The sequence below is a fragment of the Cyclopterus lumpus genome, chromosome 23 (assembly GCF_009769545.1).
Source record: "Cyclopterus lumpus isolate fCycLum1 chromosome 23, fCycLum1.pri, whole genome shotgun sequence".
Classification (NCBI taxonomy): domain Eukaryota; kingdom Metazoa; phylum Chordata; class Actinopteri; order Perciformes; family Cyclopteridae; genus Cyclopterus; species Cyclopterus lumpus.
The window spans coordinates 6,813,187-6,833,485 of NC_046988.1; the positions used below are offsets into that span (position 1 = coordinate 6,813,187).

Consider the following 20,299-nt stretch of genomic DNA (forward strand, 5'->3'; position numbering starts at 1 on the left):
CCAGCTGTGTCTTCTTCACTGCATGGGTTGCTGCACGTCTCACCCGACGCCAATCCATTTAACAACTTTTTTTTTTACCGGGGAAAAGACTTCATTTGAGGGACACCAAGCCTATATACACGTCTTCTACTATGACTTTCATCTTTACGTGTATTACAGCCATGTATCCGGTGGCTTAGTGTTATTTTGTATTTATTTTTTTGACACGTTTCTATTAAGAAGAAGAAAGAAAAAAAAACCAATTCTACACTTTCAAGAGTTGCGTAAATCTCGTCGGCTCTCATGGGACTGAGGCACTCGTCGCGTTGTTTGCTGCTACGGCGGAAGATGGCGGAGGCGGACAGCTCGGAGGTAAGGGACATTGCGGTGTGCTGCACCCGGCGATAGCGGCACCCGGGGGGGCAATGCCGTTGCGCCTATTTGTGTGGTGGCAACGCATTTGACTACAACGTGCACATCTGTGTCTTTCTTGCCGTCGTCGTGACCGCTTTCGAATCACTGTATGATGGCGCGCGTGCGTTCCTCTCGGTGTCTTGATGCAGATGTTGTGAGTGATGAGAGTGGGTCGCTGTGACTGCGATAGGAGCGATAATGCACGCGGGCGGTTTGTACGTGTGTGGACGCTATTGAACGTGGCCGCTGTCCTTGGTGCTGAAATGAAACCTGCATATGTTACCGGCTCGAGTCTTCATGTCTGTGTTACGTCGAAGACTATGTGTGAATTCCTGGCAGCTTATATGAATTCATCCGGCAGCCCTGTAATAAAGGCAGGTCCACTCACTCGAAATGACTGGACAAACAATCCTCAAACACTATATGCTTTTTCTTCTTTAAAAAACAACAACCTAATTTGTCTGTAAGTTATGATGCAAATTCTCCCCTTTTCTGTCTGTCCTTCTTTCTTCCCCTTTAACAGCGGCAACAGCCTGTTACGTCCCCCCTCTCTGAGTCTGCCCAGCCCTCCCCGCTGCCGAAACCAGTGCCTACTACCCACCATGTGCCCTGCATCCCGCATACGCCTCATGTAGCAGCCCTGGCCACCTGTCCTGGTCGAGGCAAGATTTCCAAATTCATCAGCCCGGAGGAAATGACATCACGGGACTACTACTTCGACTCGTATGCCCACTTTGGCATCCATGAGGTAGGCAGGCTGACAAACAGCTGCTCGGCTAAAAGAAGGACACCAGACGTCTAACCTGATGCTCCTTCACCCGCCAGCCAGGGCATTTCAACCTGTTAGTCTGCGTTCTGTCAGCAGGATACCTCAAACACGTTGACTGTTTTAATTCCATGGACATATCACTAAGAAACTATTGCATATAGACACTTGATTATGAAACCACAGTTCATTAAATTAGAAAATCGATTGTAAATGAACAGCTCTCAGAAGATAAATGATTAAAGCTTCTAGCATTTCTAGTAAACAAAATTAACTCAATAGTTACTACATATAAAATTGTGGCTAAATGATGCTCCCGAATTAAACTCCAAACATAAACATGAGAACTGTCCGCCTACGATCTTGTGGAGGAAAAAAAAGAGAGTGGAAAGTGTCTCACGGCTGACAAAAGAGAAGGCTTTTCCATTACCAGCTAGCACTAAAGAAACCAAAAATGTGATAATGGTCCATGTTCAGTATTCCATAAATGAAAATAATCTGTGTCTATCTTTGACAGAACATGAACTTCTGACTATAATTGTATAGCTAATGACCTTGATCTGTGAAGGAGTGGTGTTGGGAAAGTTTTGGGACATACAGTATATACCTTTTTTAATAGTGTCCATATTTAGCGTGTGGGACAGGTTTTTGTCTACTTGCAGACAAAGAGTGTGCTCTGATTAGAGGAGTGCTACGCGAGAAAGACAGAAAGTGGGATGTGTGAATGGGTTCAGAGAGATGGATATCAGGCCGTCCCTGAAGGCTTCCTGTTTTACTCTATTTCAAGAAGCTCTGCCAATGTCACCGAGGCTTTTGGCCTACATACTGCCTTATCTACCTCATTTTACAAGAACATGTGTCCACATTTGTATGTTCATTATGTAATAGTATATATATGATGTATTCCTTTGGGGATTGTATGGATCCCACTGTTCTGCAGGTACTCTATACCAGTTCAGTAAAGAAGCTACAAATCTAGAATGCAGATCATTGTGTATCACAGCTATGAGCTTTCCGTTTGATCTCTTCATCCAAACAGGAGATGCTGAAGGACGAGGTGCGTACGCTGACCTACCGGAATGCCATGTACCACAACAAGCATGCGTTCAAAAACAAAATCGTCCTGGATGTTGGCAGTGGCACGGGGATCCTCTGTATGTTCGCCGCCAATGCCGGCGCCAAACACGTGTATGGGGTGAGACGGATAGATGCACCCTTTAGCCACGAACAGATACCGTTTCTAATATTCATTAGAATCAGCTAACAGCTTCTGCTATTAAATATTAATGAACGAGAGCGAGAGAGAGAGTGCGCACACCTTTTCCGTGTCCAAATTGATATCATATCCGGCTCTGCTGTCTCATGCGTGGCCTTTCCTTTTCCATATGAAACACTAACAGATTCCTCTTTAGCTCCTTGTGTTCTGGTGATAAATCTCTTTCAGACAGTCGTACACACAGGGAATAAGAGACATCTGGCTCCCCTCGTCACAGGTTATACATTAACGCCAGTGTCTCCCACAGACGTGTATAATTCATACTGTATTACACTTATGGATAGGAGAGCGACATTATGTATTAGTGTTCATGCTGCACAGGCTCTGGGGTGAGTGATCAGGGACATTAGTGTTTGGATGGATTGGAAGTGTCCTTCCAGTATTACCTCAAAGGTAATCGTCTGCATATAGGGAGGCAACATGGGAGCTATCGCCATTACAAGTCACTTCCAATGTCATGGAAAACTAAGGAACATATTTCTGATGGATAAAAATATAGATATTGCCACCCACATGCAACAGTTTCTTGTTCAGAAGACACCACATCTGTGGTTTTGCCCTTCTGCCGACAGATTGAATGTTCAAGCATATCCGAATATTCCGAGAAGATTATCAAGTCAAATCACCTCCACAATGGTAAGTAGAAGTGGTTTCTCATTAGCGCCATATTTGTCATACTCGCCCGTCGCGATGCAGAACAGCCCGATGGCGTCTGGATTAGAAGCAGCGTGAAAGATCGTTATATTTCCATCATCGTCGCCACACTCCACAATGTTAGTCACAGTTCTGATGGTTAACCGACAGCTCGCCTCTGATGTCAAATATCCTGCCATCAATCAGAGCTCCCTCAGTGTTGCCGATTCTCATTGTGAAACGCCACCCTCAGCTTCACAGATGGAGGACTGGCAACAGATGGCGGGTTTCATAACCTGCACATCTTTCATCAGGCGGGTTTTGTTTCATCTTGTTTTATTTACATCCCAGGGAATTTTAAAAGGATGGTCTTATTAAGGCACACAAGTGTCATTAGTGACTCTTAAATAGCTGTGCTTTTCTTTTATAAATCTATCACCCAGTATTTCCATATCACGGGTCAAATTTAAAACAGAAAACAAGACCAATTCATGCATGAAGCACAGAGACACAAGTGTAGTAATTAAGCCATACTATTTTACATAAATCCCAAAGCATAAAAATCAACGTCATAAGAATACAGTTATTGTCCTGCATTAATGTGATCAAGATGCCGTGAAGTAATTTGTTGCCTGCTGTACCCCTCGCAGTCATCACCATCTTCAAGGGCAAGGTGGAGGAGGTGGAGCTGCCTGTGGAGAAGGTGGACATTATCATCTCGGAGTGGATGGGCTATTGCCTCTTCTACGAGTCCATGCTCAACACCGTCATCTTCGCCAGGGATAAGTGGCTGGTATGACAGTGCTGCTAGAGGCTTCAGGGAGGGCTGGGTTTAGAGTGTGTGTGTGTGTGTGTGTGTGTGTGTGTGTGTGTGTGAGGCTGGCTGGACAAGTAAGGCTTTAGACACATAAACACACCAGGCAGTGATGAAGTAGAGGATTTACTGTACGCCTGTGTGCATGTGTCTGCTTTCTCCTGTGCTGAGGTCATACATGAATGATCTGGTATCTAACCTCAGGAGTTGCCTGCAGCCTTTAAACTCTGCACATGTCATCATATACTACATGGCAGGTGTGTGAACAATAGAGGGGCTGGATGGCCTTTGTGTGTGTGTGTGTGTGTGTGTGCATTAATACCAGAAGCTTTTCTTGCATTCAGAAACCTGGAGGCCTGATGTTCCCTGACAGAGCAGCTCTCTATGTGGTAGCCATTGAAGACAGGCAGTACAAAGACTTCAAGATACATTGTGAGTAATTATGGGAGATTTGTATTTTCTCTCTATTTTGTCTCCCTCTAAGCTGTGCAGTGCATTATTAATGACCGCTGTGCAGATGCAGTCAAACCAAACTCAAGTTTAGTATAACATTGGATGTTTCCACTTTCTAATAAGCCATTCTTAATAAGAGCTGTAGCTGAAAAATGTGGGTTTAAATCTGTTTGGCTGATATATTACTTCAGACTGCGAGAAATGAGTCAGTCATTAATAAAAGGTCATGCGGTTGTCACATTATAATGAGTCATCAGGTCAGCAGTTTCTACTACCCGTCAGGTCTGGGTTTGACGTGTTAACAACATATTGATAAATGGATCTTGAGCATTCTTATTTATTTTTTTTAGCTTTTAGGATGTTTTAATTATGTGAAGTGTCTTTGAGTATTATAAAAAGCGCTATATAAATTAATTGCATTATTATTATTATTATTATACATTAACTTACTTACTCCTACAAGTCCAAACCTCTAGTTAGTAAGCAGAGTTAAAGTTAGCCAGGAGACAAAGCAAGTTATGCTGAGATTTACAACAGCGAAAAGGATTCTTTCCCTCCCTGGCAACTCAAATTATACATACAAGCCATGGATGGTCTACTGAACGGGCCTAATGGGCACATGACCAGGGGCCCACAGTGTCAGGGAGCCTCCCTGGTCTTCACCTTCAATGTACTCAAAGAAACAAAAGGACTCCAAAGAGACCAAGACAATGACAAAGAGACACAAAATGACCACAGAGAGACACAACATAACTGCAAATGTTTCACATTCTGTCAATGCTAATGTTACTGATCGATAAACTAATAAAAAGTATATAATAACTTTTAATCAAGGCATTATTTCCATCATAGAAACTATCAAATATGCCGTTTTCTAAAGTAAGTATTTGCCTTGATTCTGCCGTACAATCTGTGCTCTAAACCTCAAGTGTTCAAATATCCATCACAGCAGGAGTGCTGAGCTTAACACTGTGATCCAGATTAAAGCACCAATAATAAAGGTGCCATTCACACTTGTACTGAGGCCCCGAATCTGGGTTAATTTCCTTTCACTGCACAGGTGGCCTTCTCTGTTCTATAACATCTACATGCTTATAAAAGGTGCACGCTTTTACATAAATCCCCAAAATAATTCAGTGTACACAAACCCTTGCGTTTTTATTTTTAGTTTCTATCGGCGTCGGTGGCATATTCCACATTCTCATCGCTCAGTCTTAGTGTCTGGCCCTCTGACAAAGCAAGGTGGAGTGAGGGACAGAGGGAAAGGGGGAGGGAAAGCCTGCTCGGTGTGTCTTCAGCCCAAAACTAAAATATAGAAAAAAGCCAACCAGACATTGTGGAGGAGGCAGAGGAGTCCGCTGTCTATTTTTAGAGAGCCGTGTCTTTTTTCCACATAGGGAGCGGAGAGACAGAAAGACAGCGTAAGTGTTGGACTGTCTTTCCTGGTCGGGTTACGTGCTTTGTTTTATTTTTTTTTATTGGCAGCTTGGCAGGAGCAGAGAAAACAGAGCTTTGCAAGTGAATACAAATAAAAAAAAAAATCCAGAAAACACATACTCCTTGCATGTGTATTCATATGCGGTTTACGTTTGTGTATGCAACAGGGTGGGAGAACGTGTACGGGTTCGACATGAGCTGCATTCGCAATGTGGCCATCAAAGAGCCTCTGGTGGATTTGGTAGATCCCAAGCAGGTGGTGACTAACGCCTGCCTCCTAAAGGTTAGTCTATGTCTTTGACTACGAATGTGTGCTTGGTGAAGGAGTATGAACATTGTTTTTTCATGCCAAATTGTTTTATATTTTTAAAAGCCTGCGTGTTTGAGGCATACACCCCAACAGGCACGGTGTTTTCATCTTTTGTGTTTTGAAACCAACTACATGCATTAAAAAACAATAATCAGAGAGAGGGATCAATCCTGAAGTCATTTGAGGCTATTTTCTAGTTCATAACGGATGTTTCTGGGGAGCAGTAATAGTATTCATCTGTTTCCATGCTTAAAAGTGGCTTGTTTTTTATCTCACAAATGAAAAGAGGATAAGAGCATTCGGGGAGGTGATGGCTTTTTAGTTTATCCTGTCTACCTTTTTATATCATTGCTTTTCCTCTTCCCCTGCTGCTTCTTTGATTTTTATAATTATTAATCGGGAGCTACCCATAGCTTTAATCCTCTCTCTCGCTTTTTTTTTTTTGGTCTCATTACTCACTCTACCCTTCTCAATCACTTCTTCGTACCCATCATCTACCGTCACATTCTCTGATTTAAGCAATGACATGCCTCAGTAGTTTGAGTGTGGGGGTCTCACTCCGTCTCTCCCTCTGTGCGATGGTGAAATGTCACACAAGATAATAGAATGGACTCACATCCTGTTGTGATCAAAAAGGTGATTCATGCGTCAGGTCGGAGAGGGGTTTCTAGTTAAATAGTGATATGCCGGTCTTAACATTGCCACTGTCTGTATCTCTTTTACATGTATGTATTCAAGGACTCCCCCCCCCCCCCCCCCCCCCTTCCCGCTGCCAGACACTTCACCCCATCTTATTTAAAACTGTCAATCATTCATCACACGCTAAAATGACAAAGTTGCTCCCGGGGACTTCACCCCCCTCTCTTCCAACAATTTGCTGTATATGACACTGGCCTGGCATCATTGGAAAGGACAGAAGTGTTAAATCACACTCTGCCATGTTGACGCCACATGGTCGAGCGATTCACAGCCCAATAGATGAACTCGTCCTCGTCCATACAACATCATCTACAGTACATGCATTACCGATTCCTATTTTGGAATCACAGTGATGACTGCCAGTGATACTTAAATTTGTTCATATTCAGGAGGCACACACACACACACACACACACACACACACACACTCCCTCCCTCCCTCCCTCCCTTGTAGACTTGAGGGAGGACACCCACACAGCATGCGTACAGTGAACAGGCTTCGTCTGCCAGCCGTGATTCAACCTGTGGGCTTTCACACACAAACACTCACACATGCACAATAATTATGGTGAATAATCGAGCAAAGAATTGACATATACATGTCTTACATGAGTGTGTGTGTGTCTCTTTGTGGGGGTTAACAACTTGTGTGTGTGTCTGTTTGTACGCGCTGTTTACTATGACGTGATATGTCATGAATTGAAAAGCCCAACGACCTCTTGAAATATGTCCTTAAATAAAGCAGAGTACATTTTTTTTTTTCTCCTTTTTTGTGCAGGAAGTGGACATCTACACTGTGAAGCCAGAGGACCTGTCCTTCACATCAGCCTTCTGTCTGCAGATCCAGCGCAACGATTACGTCCATGCCCTCGTCACCTATTTCAACATTGAGTTCACCAAGTGTCACAAGAAGACTGGCTTCTCCACTGGTGAGTCTTAACCAGGCGTTAGACTGGCAAATTTATACTTGGATTTTATAAGAATAACGAGCAAAGGCAGGAATCCCAAAATATCTTTATGGGTAGATACCACTAGAGGTAAATGAGAAAGGACTTTCTTTACCACTTGAGTTCATGATAAGCTTCGACAGAGAGTCCTCAGAAGAGATGACAAGTACATGGAGGGTAACCAGTAGAGTCAGGTTCCGCTCTTTGGTCTACCCGGCTGGGAAATATCCCAGCAAAATGTCCAAATATCTTGAGCACAAGCACTCTTAAGCAGTAAATCAACATGCATTAACTTTGCACTGAGTGCTTCTGGTAACGTGGCGTCCAGGATGCCCGTTATAGAGAGTTGCAAAGTCGTTATGTAAGCTTATGCTAATACATTCATACATCCAGTGCTTACATAATATTGTGTAGAGGAGGTTCTATGTTTGGCCGAGTCAATTGGGCCCGAGGCCGAGCATCACTGAAGGAGTTCAGGCTCGGTATTTCTCCCACTTGGTGAGCCAGCTTCAGGTGCTTTGCTGTCAAATCTGTAACCATGTCAACGTGCCCAAGGGAGCCGAGTGTCCCTTAGAACTCACTCACCAGAAACTTCTCTTTCCGCTTCACTCCTTTCTTCTTTAACCTCCTTCCTGTACACAATACAACGCCTCCTGTCCTCTATCTCAGCTCCAGATGCTGCCAGCACACACTGGAAGCAGACAGTGTTTTACTTGGAGGACTACTTAACTGTCAAGAAGGGAGAGGATATCTTTGGCAGTATTGCCGTCAGGCCCAATGAGAAGAATGTGGTAAGACTCATAAAATAAAGCCACAGAATTCTCAATAGACTTGAATTTCTGTCAGAGAGCTGCATTTAACATGTCCATCTAGATTTATCTTTGTAACTAGTACCTGCAGCATGGATATAGCGGAGTAGATGGTACAATATTTGCCTCTGAAAATAAGTGGGTTAGAAGTATTAAGTAGTATGAAATATAAATACTGAAGTACGGCTACACAAGTAAATGTCAAATTACACCACTGCATTTTTAAATTGTGTGAAGATTTGGTTTTGACTTTATCAAATGGATTTTTTCGGTCATACATTTCTTAATTAATTCATTTAAAAATTGTTTCATCATCTGTAGCGTGACCTGGAGTTCACCCTGGAGCTCGACTTTAAAGGACAACTATGTGAGGCCGCCATTTCCCACGACTATAAAATGCGCTAAGAGCAAAAAACCACCGACCACCCACCCTCAGCCCCTCTCGACACACTCCGAGTGTGGGGGACGGCGCAGGCTCTCCAACAGGCATTCCAGTTGGCCGGCGAGGGCGACCAGACGCATCTGATTGGATGCCGTCATGCCAGCACCCAAGTGATGTCATCAGAATAGGCAAGTATCTATCAGCAATAGTGCCATCACCTGTACCAACTTGATGGACTCAGGCACATCGTTGAATGTAACATCCTAAATGAACTTGATTTTCTTTTTTTTCCTTCACTGATTTCTGGAGATTTTATTAATTTTGAGTGTAAAGGAGTCTTTATATTGATAGTGCAGCTAATTGAAAAGCATTGATCTGCGTGATGTCAAGAAGGTCACAGCATAGTCATCATCTGTTTTTCCTTTAGTCATTTGTTAAAATGTATTGCACTGTGTAATTGTTTAGAGGGTGCAGTAATTAATTGTGTTTTATTTGTTATTTATTATTTGCAATTTCTTTGCTTCATTGATTTCAGAAAGGTGTGAAATGTATTGTTATTGTTTTTCTTTAATTGAGGATAAATCAGAACAAAATGTACTTTGGTGGCAGAATAAAACAGAACGCCTCAGAACGGCAACAAACACAGATGCAATATGTCTTGTACCACTTTGTTTTGATTGGACAAAGAATATGAAAAAGAAGATGAACAACGATGATGAATAAAATGTCCAAGAATCAGATTTCTCTCTCATGATTTTCATTGAAACAGCTAATTTAATGAATTCCGAATAATTGAGTTCAGTTTAGGCTTAAATATATAGCATAACTACACAAACATACATAAGACAAATCCAAAGAAATTAAGACTTGTAAGCTAGCATTCATTTATGGAAAAATTACAGTTTATTTATGATTTCTCTCTACGGTGAAGGTTATCGAAAGTAATAATAACAGAGTATTTTTCTATTTTAAGTCTCATAGACCGCACTACTGGGATTTGGCAACACAGCGCTATGTACGGGGAATGGGGCGGCACCTTATTTTGTACTTTCTCTGAGCCTCACCGTTCAAACTTGACATAAGGTTTCACGTTGAAACCTGTGGACTTCCACATGTTGTGCATTTGTGGGCCAAAAGGAAGACTGCGTGTTAAAAGACACATTCGATGATAAAGTCAAAGAATGGATTCATTGTCGTCTCATAACGCTGCAAAAAGGGATCTAGAACTTATTAAACTGAGTTTACACTTCACTTGCAGCAGGCTTTCTTCTTTACGGGCTGAGCACTCAGAATGACTGTTGCGTCTCTCACCCTGTCCTCCTGCTCCATTAGCACTCTGAGTGAAGACAGAAACACAGAGAGCACACTGCATGAGCCGCTGATGACACACACACACACACACGCGCGCGCGTGCACACGCAAGCGCACACACACATCTGATGACTGGTGAGTAGGGTTTGTTCCTTGACAGCTATTCTTATTAGATTCCCAGCTTTGATGTTACCTGGCCAGGTGTGTGAGGGACTCTGTCACATTCTTGGCAGTGTAGGCACTGACCTCAAAGAACATCACCTTGTTTTCCTACACAGGATACGAAACAGAATTAAAATTGGGCACGTAAAATGAAACGATCCACAAGCTTTGAAAAAAAAAAAAAAAAGTAGAAAAATAAACTCACATAAGCTAGATGCTTAGCTTCTTTGAATGACACCTTCCTGTCTCCATCCATGTCCATTTTGTTTCCCAGAAGGAGGATGGGGACCCCTTCACCTGCTGCTTCCTGAAAACAATTAGTCCAGTGATTGTCATAATTTGTCTATGTCACAGTAGGAAAACAACCAAAATTAAATATAAATATTTATATATATATATATAAATATATCATATATATATATATATATATATATATATAAATATATATATATACACATCTACGTGTAATAAATATGTTCAACTACGTGACAAACCAAAGGAATAGTGCAACAGACTACAAATTATATAAATGTGTAAACAACAAAAAGCATCAATTAAAATAAAATCAGTGTTTGATAAATAAACCGCCATAGTCTTCCAACTCTCCACATGAGGAAAGCAAGAGCTGCATAGGACTCGGGTCAAAGGTCAGACCTGGACATTGCTGAGCCAGGGCTGCACTGCCCTGAAGCTCTCCTCCACAGTGACGTCGTACATCACCACCACACCGTCGGCCTTGCGAAAGAACTGCTTGGTTATGCTGCGGTACCTGTGTCAATGACAGAGATGAACTAAACTGTACACACCTGCACCTGTACAATTCAAGTACACAATACTACTACGATATCTTTAAAAGTGTAAGAAAAGGATTTCCTTCAGTTAATTCATCTATTAAATATACTTTATAATAGGACAAGACCATCAACTTTAACAGTGCATATATTTAAACGTATCACACTTTACTAATTCTACACTAGTAAGTGTTGCCTTTTAATGTGTTTGGGGAATAATATACAATTGTAGTAATGCTTATTGGCATACTTATTTTAAGCATAGTACAGAAAAGCTCTAAAATAGGAATAACAGAATGATGTGCTTAACATGTATTTATTAATATTTAAGTACACTGAAAGTACATACTTAATGTTTACCTGGGTTTGCAAAAAATATATTACTGCAATAATACGTCCCAAAACCGGTTGGTAATTTACCCAGTTCGTAATTTGTGTCAATACTACGTTGATTAATTAATTATATGTTGATTTTAATGTTACTTTTTTCAGTAAACTTGCAAATCCAAGTTATGTTTCAAATGAAAATATATTCCCAAGCTTCGCTTGTTTTGTATCTAAAGCTAAACAGAAACCGACCTCTCTTGACCTGCCGTGTCCCAAAGCTGCATGGCCACCTGCATATTGTCCAGGGTGAGCGTCTTCACACTGTAGTCAATACCTGAACAACACAGTTTGTTTTTGTTTAGTTCTATGATCAAATATGTGGACACACTTGTCATATTTAAATTTAAATTAGATTTATATTCAATGTTTTTGCAACAAAGTCAAAAGCGGCCACTAGGGGGTCCGGCGAGGCGTGATACCGACTGTGCCTCATTCCAGAGGAGAGGGCCACGGTTGGGGTGGGGGGAACAAAGTGGAGATAACAAAGCTCGAGTGAGGCTTGAGAAAGATGAAAGCGAGGAGAAAAATTCATCAGAAGTGACATAATCTGCAGTACAATGCGAGCCAGGGCTCCGAGACGGGCAGTGTGACTTCACAAGCCCTTTCATGTGATGCTAAGTCACGCTCCGATCTTCTGTGTTAGCATCCACAAACGCAGCCTCTGACACGTGCTACACAATGGCACATTGCAATGGTTCTCTTCTCACCCACAGTAGCAGTCGTGGAAGGATGGAAACGGCCCTCACAGAAGGAGCGCAGCAGGGATGTCTTGCCGACATTCGAGTTTCCAACTAGGACCACTTTGAACAGACGGTCTGGGGAAAACAGCGCTCCTTCTTTCGTCTTCTGAAGCAGAGAAAGCGCAGGGCGACGGCAGGGAGACAGAAAAAAGAAACTCATGCTAATCTGATTCATGCAATAACACATTTCCGTTCGGATCAAAACACATTTGGGGCCTTCAAAGCTGTGGACATACCGTCTTGGTCTCCTTCCCGGCAGGCTGTCCTCGAGGGGACATTGGCTTCTTTTCCGGGTGCGTTAAGCGGGATTTCCTTGCTGGAGGAGCTTCTGCCGACACAGGGACGTGACTAGAAGGTGGGGGGGTGGGGGGGTCTACTGCCAAGACAACACTCGTTTCAAAGTCACTCTGAGCATCCTCTTCCTCGTCATCGTATGCCTCGTCTTCCTCCTCACTGAGCTGGTGCAGTAAAAGTTGAGGGCCTCCATGGAGCAGGTGGGGCAGGTGGTCCTCCTCAATGGAGATGACCCGACGGAGGGGCCACCCATCTGGAGGGCCGTCCAGGACCTCCTCTTTCGCCCCCGTCTTCTTCTTAAGTTCCACTTTCTTCGCTCGGTCTCTGTCTTTCGCCGTCGCCCTCTTGGCGGCGGCCATCTTTCCGGGTGACTTTTTGGCCTTTGGCCTCACATCGTGCACTTTGGGTGGATCGGGTTTGGCGTAACCGTTGGCTAAGCCAGAGTTTTTCTTTGCAGCGGGGCGTTGTTGACATGCGGGGGCACTAACGGTGGCGGTGGAGAAAGAGGGGGCGGAAATGGTGGTGTCATCTTCACTACAGGAAGAGGAAGCAACAAACACGATATGAAGGTGCTCTATAGGCAAGGCCTCCAGAGACTGGTAGGACCCATCCACCAACAGTGGGGCTCTTTAGGAAACAGAGGAGAAACAGAGGATATAATTGGTCAATTCACTAGATTTAGTTTTATCTAAACAAAAAAGTTCATTCAGTGGATTATATAATCAGATACCCTCTGTTTTTCCTCTTTTGATACATGATTTTCATATCAAACTGAGGCGGAATTTTTTCTTTGTTACACAGGAACCACTCTGACAAGTATTTGGAAGATAAATGAATCACCTTTTTGCCGGCTGGCTGGTATCATCAAATATATTGGCGAGACCCGTTCTCTGCTTCTGCTTCTTTCGGAGTGAGGTCCGGGGCTTATTGAAACAAAAGGAGAGCATGTTTGTGTCACAGAGGTATTCGTTATTAATCAGGTGATGCCATGATAGATGTGGCAGCAGTGCAATTAAATCACATTTTATGGAAATGGACTCACTATACCGCAGCATATGTCTCGTTCATCTTTTAAATGCTTGTTCATCTCTCTGGGAAGATTGAAAAGGGAAATTAATGAGAAAGATGGAATCTGTGGGGGAAAGCATTACAAAAGCACAAGAGTTCCTTTCACTTTGCAACCAGATTTGTGAGGTCTGCCAACTATTTTTTTTTAATTTAAGCAGGGAAAGCCTCATTGAGATTAAAAATCTCCTTTACAAGAGTGTCCTGGTCAAGAAGGCAAAAGCACATTTAACAAAGTTTCTTGTTACATTATAACTTAACCAAAGGCCAAAAAGATTACCCATATTAGATATGAGCTCATGTGATGTCATACCTGAGGAGGTCAAGCTGCTTCATGAGACTTTGCTTCTCTCTCTGCAGTCCCTCAGTCACTCTGTACATTTCCCTGAAACAAGACTGAATATTCAGTGGAAGTACAAGAGAGTGTGTGTGTGAGTATGTGAGTGTGTGTGTGTGTGTGTAGTCTTAGAACCCTAACATGAGGAAACACTGCTCAATGGTTGTCAATACAAACAAGACCCACATCTCTTTCTCCTGCTGCAGACGGGCCGCCTGCTCCTGCAGCATGGTCAGCTGTTCCTGGGCCAGCCCCAGGTCCTGGCTGGTGCTCTCCAGCGCGCGGGACAGATCGTCGTTGGTCATCTTCAGCTTGACATTCTCCACGTGGCTCTCCTGCTTCTCACTGTTCAGCTCGTGGCACTGGAGTTCTAACTGGAGGAATGAGGGAGATATTCACAGCAACAAAATGCATTAATGCTGGCCGAGTGTACTTGGAGCGTGTCTCAAGTGGAAAGGGGACTGCAGTTTAAACTCCTCCCTACAATACTTTAGAGGGAAAGATGAATACCACCGACATGCTTCAAATGTTTCAACGGTTTCAAACATTGCAATAATAGTATCCAACCTCGGTTGTCTTGCAGGAGTAGCAGCAAGCCATTCTCGATTCAATATAGGGGCAATAAACTCCATGTTGTGTGAAGGGATGTTGTTGTTGTTATTTAACTTGAGTCATGAGAAGTGTTGAACATATGCACGCACCCTTTTCTGCTTCTGGAACAGATGCTCCAGCTCCTTCTCCTTTGAGAACAGTTGATGCTCCAGGTCGTGGCCACGCATCTGAAGACGCTCAGCGTCCTGCACGGCCACAATAAACAGAAGACATGTTGGCCCGGAGTGGAACGTTACACATTTGGCCAAAACAACATTTTGAAAACAGAAAAAAAAGGATTTTGTTGTTGTTATTTGGTTGCCACGAGAGGAGTTTGAGCTCTTGCACCTTTACTATCAGCCTGTCTTTCTCGTTTTTGATCTGCGCCTCCATCTCTTCATATAAATAACGGATCTCGCTGTCATGTGTTGCAGACTTCCTGCACAGAGGGACAGCAGAGACATTGCAATTAAGGTCATTGTGGTGCTGATGAAAGACGTGCAGTATGATATGATATAACATCAAGGAACAGAGCAGCATTGTTGTCTCGGTTGAGTTTAAAGCCGTGTCTGTAATTGTATGTAAATACGCGGCAACTGAGCTTCCTTTTCAAAATAATACTGAGTGGTATTTACATTCCCTCTGACAATTGTTAAGACCCAAACAGCCAATTAGTAAAGTCTAGAGGAATAACTAGCTGTTACAAAGTACCACGCAGTGCCATGGGAGAACTGCCTCTGCATGTTCGACAAACAGCTTAAATCACAGATATTTCTGGAACAAAATTAACCAAAACAATTTAAGGAAAAAGCATTCAAAAATATATCTTAAATATCTTGGGCTGCGGGTGAGCTAATGCCACAAACAACATTCATTATGCATTTACATAAACAAACACAAATAGGACAAACACATTCACTAATGCAAACACATAAACATAAACCTCTGACACTGAATACTGAAACTGAAACTGAATAATAATATTATTGTTGCGTATTTCATAATTTGTTGCCCTTATTAATTTACATTTATTTACTCATTCATCCCCCAAAAAAAGTATAATCTTACTACCGACAGTCCTTTTGTTAGTTATATTAATATTATTAACTCTGACAAGAGAATTATACGATGGATCACGCGTGTGAGTCCGTGAGTGAGTGTGCGCCTCTATGTCCGTCCACGGCTAATCTCTCTTTCTGCTGCAGCTAACTGCATATGCTATTCTGGGTGGATGGTTATGGCTGCGTGCTCAAGAAAGAAAGAAAAAAACTAAAGAAATTCCGGGTCCAGAGACACCTGCAATTTGACATCATCTACAAACATGTTGCTCTGCATATCATACAATTAAATATATTGAACAAGCCATGTTCTACTTCTCATTGCTTCTCGTGTCCCTTCAGGCACATAGCGTTGATGGATTTCTGCAGAAGGTGGTCGGACTCCAGAGCGTGCTTCCAGATTAGTGGTCATTTGACACGGATCAAGGGGTTGTTCTGGAGAGAATTACACGTAAATCCATGCAAACACGCCCAGCATGGGGTAGCAACATAAACACACACACACTCCCTGTTATGTCACAGATTCTTTAGGTGTCTAATGAGAACATTTGCTTTACATGGTACACGAAGTACGGTACTTAAACACTGTGGGAACCAATTGAGAAATGTGTCCTTTTAAACCCAGGATCTACTCTCCCCGTCGACTCTTTACATGTCCACTCTTTCACACTTGGAGGCAGGAGAAAGCGAAACAAATGGAGTAAAACGCTACATGTTGAGGGAATACAGTCTCTTCTTTTATTAATGTAACTGTCCTGTAGTACTACCTCTGTAGGGCACTCTCCATCTCCTTCTTCTCCTTGTGGGCGTCTTTGATCTGGTGGGTGACCCTGGCCAGGAACTCCTCGAAATTGGACACGAGGTGAGGCTCATCCCGCCTGAGCTGAGCCCAAAGACTGCGCACTTCGCCTGGGCTGAAACGAGGGAGGAGGAGGAGACACACAGAGAGGAAGATTAGTCAAATTAAAGCACACTTCGGGGGGGTTTTAAATATGGATTATGGCACACAGCGTGATTTCATGTGTAAAACACATCAACAAATACAGACACACAAAAGGATTCGCAGTGATTACACTCACTCCTCAAACACATTACTGGCCCCCAGGCTTTCCAGCAGCATGCAGAAGTGCCCCTCCTCCTCGTCTTCAACTCCTGACAGCTTGGCTTCCCATTGGCTCTGATAAAGGGCTTCCTTGGCCCTAAAGGCAGGGCCGAGGGCCTGATTTTGGTCCTCGACCACGGAGATCCTGCGGCCATGCAGGAACTGACCTGAGATACACAAACACCCGGAGGCAGCGTGGACCCATTAATGGGTGGCAGCCAACATTTTTAGAGTAACACGTGGGCATTAGCTTTCATTTCCAAAACAGTACAGAAGCACAGTGAAATGGACTTATTCGAAAGCGAGACTTTGTAACTTTGGAAAAATAAACCAATCAATTCTTCTTGGTAACAATGACACGGTGAAGTCAAAACATGTACCGATGCTCGATTCAATACAGCCTCACTTGGTCTGGTATGACAAGTAGCTTATGGTAGCTAATGTTTGCACGCTTTAGATAGAAGTTGTGCAACTGACATTACCGAGTAAGGTCATTAACTTTATGACTCTGCTTGTATGCCTGTTATGCTACATTTGAGCATGTTATTATCCTGTCATCTTGACTTTTACAGCTAGACAAATGACAGTCCAGCGGAAGCATTTATAGACTTCAAACACAAAACAATTGGGGCGCAACATGCATATCGTTTTCCATGCAGACAAATAGGCGAGGTACTTTTTTTTGTTGACGTCCTACTCGACACCATATTTAATTGTCGTTTAAACTGGAGATTGCAGTGAGCTTTATGAAAGGCCTCTGACGGCAGGAGACCTACTGAATCCGGAGGAGAATGCCTCCAGCGTGAGGTAACCCGTGCGCTCTGTATCCAGGGAATCAAACACATCCTCCAGCTCCTCCGCAGACAGAGGCAGCTGCCTGTGGAGCCTCTGCCAAGAAAACATAAACACACAGAAAGCGTTTAAACTGCTGTTGCACTGAACAGGAATCATCAGCATATAGAAAACATGGCTGTCGACGATGGACGGCGTGGAGTCAAATTACAAACCAGTCTTTTAAGACACTAGAGCTATCCAAAGCACCTAAACATTCAGAGCCTTGAATCTGCCATATAGCTCAAGCACACCTATCGCAGAATAAACACTGGCACAAAGTGGCTCTTTTATGTGCCACTGAACAGAGCTTTTCTTGGAAAGCCTGGAAACAAACAACAGCAACAAAAGGCATGATGCTCACGAGGGCCCGGTCCTAATGAAGGGACACTGCAGCGTGGACATTGTTAGCACTTTGAAGAGGCCTGCGCGTATTGTTCCTGCCATTAAAACCACAAGTGTGCGTGTGTATGTGAGTGAGGTGAATCTATACTCATAAACATTTCCATCAACTACTGGGCCACTTTACCGGCTGCTCGAGTGCGTTGAGTGCTTCTATAAAAATGGGGATAAAACATGAAAGAAATTATTTCAGAATAGAGCAAAAACGCATGCACGCATGTCCCTGGGGCACTTAATTATGCCCCAGGGACATGCGTGGACCCTCGAACTATTGTTCTGCTTAGTGGAGGCGTAATGCATTTGCAGAGCATTAATACATTTTAAAAGAATACGAGTCCTCAAATAATGAGTGTGGCTAGAATAAAAAATATGTTAAATGTTTGTGCTTTAAAAGGACATTTAAAATAATGCAGAGCTGAAGCAATGAATGAATGAATAAATTAGTTGACAGAAAACTCAAATGCAAGATTTTTATTTATTTGTTTAAAGAAATGTCAAATGTACTGAATTCAGCCTCTAGAAAGTGCATGATTTCTTTTCTTTTTTTCACCCAAAAAGTAAATTTTCTGACCATTTAAAAGACCAAACCAAAAATGTATTAATCAAAAAAGGTATTCAGCAGATATTTAAGAAATTAATACTAAATTGCAGCTCTAAAAAAAACCTGACGTCCATATCTCTGCGGATAAACTGGACCGCTTAGATCTCTCACAGTATGCAGACGCAACTCGAGTCTCCCCATCAAACAATCCTGCTGCTCTGACCCTCATGTCGGTGCGGGAAATGGAGCCTTTGCCCTCTACATCGCAGGTCTGAAAGAACTCCGTGGTCTTGTCCAGCAGAGTGATTCGCCCCCAGTGCGAGGGCCTCCTCCCTGGGGTCAGTCCGAGACCGTTCACCCCGTCTTCCTCCTCCATGTCGGGGACTCTTTTTTCAGGGGCAGCACGGTGTGCAAGTGGTGTGAATTTCAGTGGAATCAGACATGAGGCCTCCTCATTGGCCCTGTATCCAGTGCTCTGGGGCTCTTGCAGTCGCCATGGCGACAAAGACAGGAAGTCGCATCAGGTGACAAGATCACCGATAACTTTGTGGCTTATGAATATACCTAAAAAATGGATGCAGGCCCCTGAGAGACAGAGAGAAATAGTATAAAACAGCAGTGAAACTTCATACTACTTACTAAAAGGTGACATTTTGAGTAAACTAAGGGTCAAATGCACAGTGACACAAGTGATCAGAACATTAATGCAACAGTACTTCCCTTTTCTAATAAGCCAGGAACAAGCAACTCACAAAAGGCATGTAAACACAGTGTAAAGGATTATCTTAATACCCCGCCGTACAGAACACATGACAGCGTAATGCCTGCAAGACTGCAGGAGCCGTTTCCAGGAGGCAGCGTGGCAGCAGAGCTCAGAGCTGACGTCTCCCCCAACAGTGGTTTCTTGTTTCGTGTCACGACTTAACCTCAAACACAGTTTCCAAGTAATGTGTTGTTGTATTTTTTTTTTAAGAGCTGTACTGCAGTTTGCAGAAAAGACGCAGATATGTTTTTTTCAAGTCAAGATATATGTTGACTAACTTGTGGTGGTAAAGTTTGTTTTATTTGTGGATGAGACAGTAGGTTTAAGCTTTGCACCAAACAAAACCTAATGTTTAAAAACTGTAAATTAGACATTAAATACCTTAGTATTAGTATAAAGTATTACTTCTTGAACACAAATACATTCCCTTTATCAACAGGACTCAAGTACGTATAACATTACTATCAAAAACTGCGATACTCTTTTAAATATAAAGTATTAAGGACACAAAAAGCTTCATGCCCTTCTTTCTTTATACAATCACAAAACATGTTTCAAATGCTTTCTGCTCCCAACCTTCAGACTTTAACCAGATCCACAACTTAAACATACATTGTGGTCACAAATGGCATCTTTAAACAAACCACAAACGGAAGGAAAGGCCTTACCTTTTACAAATGATCAGCACAAGAAACGGAAGCCTTTTGTTGCTTCGCATCAACAGAGCAGTGAGCGCGCGCCGCGCTCTGTGTTTAGGAAGTCTTGCCTCACAGATGAATGTTAGAGAAGTCATTCTGCAACCATGTGATGTCATGAGGAAGCGGCTGGAGGCTTTTCAGCCCGCGTCCACACACGGCCCCCACACTGAGGGAGAAGGCTTTAAGTGGGACGACATGGATGCAACATGCTCATATCGCCCGACAGAAGACTTAAGAACAGACCGGCAACTTAAAAGTTATTGTGATATTTACAGCGGTTTTCTTCATTAAAAGTGGCTACTCGCAG

The 20,299-nt window shown here is 42.9% G+C and overlaps 2 protein-coding genes across 6 annotated transcripts; one reads left to right on the forward strand and one right to left on the reverse strand.

Annotated features, from left to right (window-relative positions):
- The first annotated feature begins 282 nt into the window (after positions 1-282).
- Positions 283-9,568, forward strand: LOC117726215 (protein arginine N-methyltransferase 8-B-like). Of its 3 annotated transcripts, none has more exons than XM_034526355.1 (10): positions 283-366; positions 917-1,141; positions 2,199-2,354; positions 3,008-3,071; positions 3,719-3,861; positions 4,227-4,314; positions 5,940-6,055; positions 7,560-7,710; positions 8,398-8,519; positions 8,859-9,568. In XM_034526355.1, the coding sequence occupies exons 1-10, from the start codon at positions 283-285 to the stop codon at positions 8,940-8,942; spliced, it is 1,233 nt and encodes a 410-aa protein (XP_034382246.1). In that variant the 3' UTR covers positions 8,943-9,568. The 3 variants fall into 3 exon arrangements, with proteins under 3 accessions (XP_034382246.1, XP_034382248.1, XP_034382247.1); XM_034526357.1 differs by having other exon boundaries at positions 283-363; XM_034526356.1 differs by having other exon boundaries at positions 283-351.
- LOC117726214 (ras and EF-hand domain-containing protein homolog) lies at positions 9,491-20,243 on the reverse strand. 3 transcript variants are annotated; one of them, XM_034526354.1, is made up of 18 exons: positions 19,963-20,243; positions 18,755-19,116; positions 17,534-17,645; positions 16,735-16,924; positions 16,423-16,569; positions 14,946-15,036; positions 14,708-14,803; positions 14,193-14,380; positions 13,983-14,054; positions 13,647-13,695; positions 13,445-13,527; positions 12,547-13,138; positions 12,278-12,416; positions 11,763-11,844; positions 11,047-11,161; positions 10,598-10,699; positions 10,424-10,500; positions 9,491-10,255 (listed from the first exon to the last, which is right to left on the reverse strand). In XM_034526354.1, exons 2-18 carry the CDS (start codon positions 18,905-18,907, stop codon positions 10,168-10,170), a joined length of 2,376 nt encoding a protein of 791 aa, XP_034382245.1. In that variant the 5' UTR covers positions 18,908-19,116; positions 19,963-20,243; the 3' UTR covers positions 9,491-10,167. The 3 variants fall into 3 exon arrangements, with proteins under 3 accessions (XP_034382245.1, XP_034382244.1, XP_034382243.1); XM_034526353.1 differs by having other exon boundaries at positions 12,278-12,413; positions 12,547-13,231; XM_034526352.1 differs by having other exon boundaries at positions 12,547-13,231.
- Positions 20,244-20,299: the final 56 nt, after the last annotated feature.